This window comes from Chrysochloris asiatica, unplaced genomic scaffold (assembly GCF_000296735.1).
Source record: "Chrysochloris asiatica unplaced genomic scaffold, ChrAsi1.0 scaffold00236, whole genome shotgun sequence".
Lineage (NCBI taxonomy): Eukaryota > Metazoa > Chordata > Mammalia > Afrosoricida > Chrysochloridae > Chrysochloris > Chrysochloris asiatica.
In genome coordinates this window covers 3,750,851-3,758,216 of record NW_006408754.1, presented here as the reverse complement: position 1 = coordinate 3,758,216, position 7,366 = coordinate 3,750,851, and the positions used below count along the sequence as shown (strand labels likewise).

Genomic DNA, 7,366 nt, shown 5'->3' with positions numbered 1-7,366 from the left:
ATATATATATTATTAAGGAAATGGCTCACACAGTTGTAGAAGTGGGAGAGTCCCAAGTCCTGGTCAGATGAATCAAGATTGGCAGGCAGGCAAGCAGGCAGACAGGCAGGCAGGTCTGGCAGGTAAGCAGACAGGCAACAGGATCCCCAGGATCTGCTGGTAATAAAGCAGGTCACTGGCCCAAGTCCCAAGAACTGGAGTTCAGAGGATGAGCCAGATGCAAAATCCAGACCCAGCAGAGAACCAGCAAGCTTTGCCTGACTATGCCTGAGGAAACATCCTTTCAGTTGATTGGCTGCTCATAGCAGTCTTCATCATAGAGTTAATTACATTATATCAGATTTCATTATGGAGATAACTGCATCTCAATGGCCAAATCACTGGGAATCCTGGCTCAGTCAATTAGACACAAAACCTTAACTATCACAGATAACCTCATTTTTCTTCCTTGGAGTTGCTGGTTGTCTGAACCACCGTCTTTGTTGTTAGCAGCCCAGCACTAAACCCATTATCTCACTAGGGATCCTTGTGTGGTATTTAGTAATGTCCAATAAAGGCTTTAGAGTCGAAATGTTGTACATAGCCACTAGTGGATTGTGAATAAATTTGACTGGATATGATGGTACCTACTAAGTGTAAACTGTTTTATAAAGAACGTAGACACTAACAAAGGGCAAAAAAAAAAAGGTGGCTTGGAAAACCATCATATTTTAACAAATACTCATATTTTTCATAAAAAGTGGGTTCCACAATTGATTCCCTTCTCTTCTGCTAGCCTTCATCATTAATATTAGGCTTAATTATTTAAATTTAATTTATCAGGAGTCAATATTTAATTTAAAATCTAATTCTTATTAGGATTTTAATAAATAATAACATTTAATAACTACCAAGACTTCAGAATATAAAAACATTTAATGTTTAATTTAATTAATTTTTAAATAAAATGAAATGAAAACTATTATGCCATAAAGTACTATACATCTTGACCAAGTTTTAGTTCTAATCCTCATCCTCAATTCTCTTCTTACTGCTAATGTCTATTACATTCTCTCTCTTAAAAAAAAAAAAAAAAAAATTCAATGAAGTTTATGGGAAAGAAGATGGCTTTCCTTAAAGACTAGAAATAAGTGGGAAGAAATAAAAACTGACTTAAGAAAAACAGCAAACAAAATATAATAATCTATATAAGAAGGTAAAGGAGCCCTGGAAACAGTGTATTATGAGTTGGGCTGCTAATTGCAAAGACAGCAGGTCAAATCTACCAGCTGCTCTTCAGAAGAAAGATGAGGCTTTCTACTCCCATAAAGATTTAGAGTCTTGGAACCCCTAAAAAGGTCGATATGAGTTGGAACCAATTTGATGACATACAACCACCACCACAGAAATATATAAAGCTTTCTACAAATCCATCATCAAATTCTATTGCATTGTAGCATTTATTTTATTTTATTATCAATTGACAAGTATTGAAAACATCTAGAATGTAATTTGGGCTTGTGTGACTCAGAAGAGGCTCTAGAACAGGACACACACATTTATATCTCTTTAAAACCACATCAACTCACAGATTTTGGATATGTTAATAGGAAGAACCAATCCCTGGAAAAGGCCATCATGCTTTAGTAAAGTAGAGGATCAGGGAATACAAGGAAGATTCCAAAGGAGATGGTTTGATACAATGGCTGCAACAATGGACGATGGACTCATATATACCAATGATTGTGAGGCTGGTGTAGGACTGGGCAGTGTTTCGTTCTGTTGTATATAAGGTTGCTCTGAGTCAGAGCTGCCTTGACAACCCCTAACAACAACAAAACCATTGTTAAGATCTTCAGTCACTCAGATAACTCAAATAATAAAAGATGTTGTTTCTCACACTGAGGTAGCCATATCTTAGATTGCATAGCAGTCTGGCAGGTATTTTGGGAAGAAACTGAAAAAAAAAAAAAGAGAGAGAGAGAGAGAGAGAGAGAGACAGAGAGAGACATATCTCCCTGCATTGTTAATTTTAACCAAAGGATAAAGCATTATTTTTATATAAAAACCAGTATAAATGTCATAAGGAGAAGGATGATATTTTCTCATGAAATTATAAAGATTAAAAAAACAAAAACACATGAGACTGCAAACAAATGTGGAGCTGGTGATAAGCTGTTTGGGCTATGTCCCAGACTCCTGTTGTTCAGTGTTTTCAAATGGGTTTCAACTCAAAGCAACCCTATGTCCAACAGAACAAAATACTGCCCAGTCCTGTACCATCCTCATAGTGGTACACATTCTTTGGTTTTGTTTGTTAAGTAGAAAAGTATTGTATAAGATTCATATTGTAATGCAGGTGAAAGCAATAACTGCATAGGAATTTTAATATTGTAGACTGGAATGTCTTTTAAAGAATTGAGTTAACTAAAATCAAAAATGACTCTAACAAGTTACCTGGACAGCATGTCAGAAGTAGCTTGCTTCATCTCCTACCCTTAAAGTAACACAAGCAAGGGTCTGTCTGTCTCCTTTAGCAGCGCACACTCATACCTTAACTTTTTTATTTATCTCATGACCTCTGTTTTCTCATAGCTTTTGCCTACTAGTAATCTTAGCATATTCAATGTCATCTCGTTGCCTCTATCTACGTTCTTTCTTTGGTTTATTTTATCTTCTGTTCCATCTTCAAAATGCCCATTCCAATTTATGTATTAAATGTAAATACTCCTCAAATGAGGGAATATGGTTCCTGTAATTACTCATCATTATCCCTGTTCTAAAAAGTATTATGTGCAAACTATCTCATAGCCTGCTGGCTCACCTTTCTGTTAGTTGCCCTAAATTCAGTTCCCACTTCTGGGTAGGCTGGCTATGGTCATGTTAGTGGGGTACCAAATTTTATTGATTAAGAACATGATGGTCTGAGGATCCACCATGATTGGATTTTCTTTGAAGTGTCATGGACATTCCAACTCTTGCCTTCTCCAAAACAGCCCTTTGAAAGATGTCACACACTGATTTCTTTTGAGGATGAACAATTGCTATAACCAGATAAGAATCTAAAGCTTGATATGGAAACCAAAATTCTGGATAAAATTAAGAAATGTAAAGAATGGAACCTTTGTTTAATGGGGTCTCCTATGTAATGCTCACATCTTTCCTATTTATTTTCATTTCTTTATTTAAGTTTTGTATTTCAGTTACATATTCTCGATTTCTAAGGAGCCACCCCTAGATCACTCTTGAATTTTACAAGGACCTTACTTGATTAATTAATTTATTGATTCATTGAAATCCTCTCCAGAATAACTCTAACAGATGTTTTAGCCTTATTGTATAAGAGACCAACATATTTCATGAAAAACATTAAGTTGACTTGACTCATAACGACCCTATGTTGTTGTTGTTGTCAGGTGCCATTAAGTTGGAACCGACTCATAGTGACCCCATGCACAGCAGAATGAAACAATGTCCAATCCTGGGCCAATCTCAGTACTGCTGCCACACTTGATGCCACCTGGCCAATCCATCTCTTTGGGGGTCTTCCTCTTTTTCTCTGACCCTCCAAGAGAGACAAAAGCTTTAAATCTTTATGGAAGCTGACCTGCCACATCCTTCTCCTGTAGAGCAGCTAGTGATTTTGAAATGATGACCTTTTGGTTAGTAGTTATGTACTTAACCACAGTACTAGCAAGACTCCAAATCCCATAAATAAATAAATAGAGCATGTGAAGGCTAGACAATGAATACGGAAGACTAGAGGAGACTTGATGCCTTTGAATTATGGTGTTGGTGAAGAATATTGAACATAATATGGACTTCCAAATCTGTTTTTCTAGAGGTACAGCATTTCTCAAGTTGAGGGACCTGAATAAAAGATTCAAGCTTTGATTTCAAATATTGAAGGATTCCATGGGCAAGTTTTGAATGATGGAGAAAACATCAAAAGAAGATGGATAGAATACAGAATCATTGTAGCAAAAAGAAATGGTCAATGTTCAGTTATTTCAAGAGGTAGCATATGATCAAGAGCCAATGATACTGAAGGAAGAAGTCCAAGGTACACTGAAGACATTGGCAAAGAACAAGGCTTCAAGAGCAAATGGAATGCAAATTGAAATCTTTTAACAGACTGAGGGGGCACTGGAGGAACTCACTCATCTATGCCAAGAAATATGGAAAAAAGCTACCTGGCCAACTCTTTGTGCCCATTCCAAAGAGAGGCAATCTAATGAGATACATATCGTTAATATCCCATGCAAGTAAAATTTTGCTGAAGATAATTAAAAACATGGCTGCAACAGCACGCTGACAGAGAACTGCCAGAGGTGCAAGCTAGATTAAGACGAGGATGTAGAATGAGGGATATCATTGCTATGTCAGATGGATCTTAGCTGAAGGCAGAGAATACCTGAAAGATGTTTATCTATGCTTTATTGACTATGCAAAGGCTTTCAATCACGTGGATCTTGACAAGCTATGGATAACATCTTTAGAAAGAGTATTCTGAAACATTTACTTGTGCTCATGAGGAACCTGTACATAGACCAAGATGCAGTTGTTCGAACAGAACAAAGTAACACTGAATGGTTTAAAATTAGGAAAATTATGCACCAAAATTATATTCTTTCACTATACTTAATTAATGTATATGCAAATAATTCAAGAAGCTGGATTATATGAAGAGGATGTGACATCAGTATTGAAGAAAGGCTCATTAACAACCTGCAATACGCAAACAATGCAACCTTGCTTGCTGAAAGTGAAGAATACTTAAAATACTGATTAAGATCAAAGGCCAGAGCCTTCAGTATGGATTGCACCACAATATAAAGAAAAACTTATGACAACCCTCTCTCAGAAGCATCTCGCATTCACTGTGGATTTGGAGGGCACAATCAAAGTGTGGAATTGTTCAGATCGGGATGCTCTAGCTGCCTACACCATGTCTCAGCACTGTTATTCCATGGAAGCTCTTCTCACAAAGGGTGGTCCATTCCTGATGGTAGGTGATCGTGAAGGTGGGATCTACACATTTACGGTGCCTGATTTAACATGTATTTCTAGTGTTAATAAACTTAGATATACTGTTGAACTTCTGATCTGCTCTCCTAACCAGAAGTGGATCTTTGCATCTGGATATGATGAACATATCTTTCCAATGGTATTTCTCACAGAGTGCTTACTGAAACCATCAAAAGATGACATCCCTCTGTCTCTCTGTATTTCCTCTTCATGGTGCTGGAGCGCCTGCTGGGCCCTAAAGAAGACAAACAGGATAGCAATGATCTTCAGAAGAGACTCTAGCAGAAGGATACGATTTACCACTTTTGACTTTACAACTGAGTGCTTGGTTGGCCAAACAGTCATCCAAGCACATAAGATTACAAGTTTCATGTTACCAATTCATATGGATGCTCCTAATCATTTTGGAATCAATGATGGAAATATGATTGTCTTTGAGAATGGGCCAAGGTTACTCATCTTCATCATCAATGGCCTCCTGCTACAAGAAATTAGAGCCCACCCGTTGAACATCTGTCACTTATGGATGGATCCTGTCCACAGTCTCACAACAACCATGGATAATTCTCTTCATGTATTCATGTGGGAGAAGGAAGGCTGCTATCCATACCTCAGGAAATGTTGTCACCTGGAACAAGTGCCAGGTGATCAGAAACCAAGCTGCTTCCCCCCCAAGGCAATATGTGACAACATGAGCATTGTTTGTGTGGTGACAAAATATTGTAATTCCAGCATTCTGCTGATGCATTCTATTAGAACATGGAAAATAATGGAATGAACCATGAATCATCTTTGTTAATATAGTAAAGAGAATTCTATTTGCAAATACAGAATGATTACTTTTGTTAAAAAAAAAAAAAAATTGTCCCTGTACCACTGGACAAATAAATAACAAAGATAAATGGAGAAGGGATTGAAGTTGTCAAAGACTTCATTTTGTTAGGATCAGACATTAACACTCATGGAAGCAGCAATCAAGAAATCAAAGGGCATTAGGCAAATTTGCTGCACAAGACCTCTTAAAGTGTTCAAGAACAAGTTTGAGGACTAAGGTGTGCCTGACCCTGGTATTTTCAATAACCTCATATGAATGTGAAAGTTGGGCAATGAATAAAGAAGACTGTAGAAGAATTGGTGCAGCTGAGTTATAGTGTTGGAGATTTAGTAAAAATGCCATGGATTGCCAAAAGAACAAACAAGTCTGTGTTGGAAGAAGTATAGCCTTAGACACCAGGATGATCAGATTTCATCTCTCATACTTCAGATATATTATCAGGAGGGACTAGTCCCTGGAGAAGGACATCATGCTTGGTAAAGTGGAGGGTCAGTGAAGAAAAGGAAGCCCCCCCCATAAGATGGATTGGCACAGTGGTAGCAGCAATGGGCTTGAGCATAGCAACGGTAATAAGGTTGGTGCAGGACCACGCAGCGTTCCATTCTGTTGTGCTTGCAGTTGCTATGAGTGATACCGATTCTATGGCACCTAATAGCAACAGCTAGAATGTTCCTTAGAGGTAAGGATGAGAAGACTTCTTTCATGTATTTTGGACATGTTTTCAGAAGGGACCAGTCCCTGTAGAACACCATGCTTGGCAAAGTAGAGAGTCAGCAAAAAAGAGAAGACGGACCTTCAATGAAATGGACTGGCACAGTGGTTACAGCAATGGGATCAGACATAGTAGCAACTGTGAAGATGGTGCAGTGCCGCTCAGTGTGTTTTTTGTTGTCTATAACATCTCTATGAGTTAGAACTTACTAAATAGCATCCAAGAACAACAAATATTCTTAGATAATTCTTTCTCATTTTAAATTTTAAAAAACCTTTCTTATGTCATACCAGGTCTTTTCTCTTACAAAGTAAGCTGTCAATGATACACATGAGTCTTTGCGTTTCTGCATAAATGTTATTTCATTCCTTCATTAATACTTTATATGATGTAGGTTTATCGTATAAATTACCTCGTCTCCTTCCCTGGGCACATTTTAGTTTGACAATGTCTTTTTAAAAATAGATATAATTAAACCTAATAGTAAAGATGTGCTCTGCCAATGCAGAACATGGTGGGTGCGAAACCCCTTTATTTCTTAGGCAGCTGGTTTCTATTAATACAGTCTAATATTGTATTAGCCTTTTGGAAGTCATATCATATTTTTGACTTTCCATGAACTTTAAATCTTTTTCAAATGAACTGCTGTCAGTCCAGAGCTTTTCTACCTTGTATTTAAGTAGTTGATTCTTTGAACTTACATGCAAAACTTAACATTTAACCCTATTAAGTTGAATTTTGCTAATTTCATTCCATCCTTGTATTTTGTCAAGGTCTTTTTCAAGTTTGATTTTTTAAATATGGTTTATTAG

The 7,366-nt window shown here is 37.2% G+C and overlaps 1 protein-coding gene across 1 annotated transcript in view; it reads left to right on the top strand.

Annotated features, from left to right (window-relative positions):
- Nucleotides 1–5,785, top strand: part of LOC102816182 (F-box/WD repeat-containing protein 12-like) — a 24,694-nt gene extending 18,909 nt beyond the window's left edge. Inside the window, exons 2-3 of the mRNA XM_006873320.1 lie at nucleotides 1,196–1,249; nucleotides 4,844–5,785. Of these exons, the coding sequence (XP_006873382.1) occupies nucleotides 1,196–1,249; nucleotides 4,844–5,785 (996 nt within the window). The remainder of the gene's footprint in view (nucleotides 1–1,195; nucleotides 1,250–4,843) is intronic.
- Nucleotides 5,786–7,366: the final 1,581 nt, after the last annotated feature.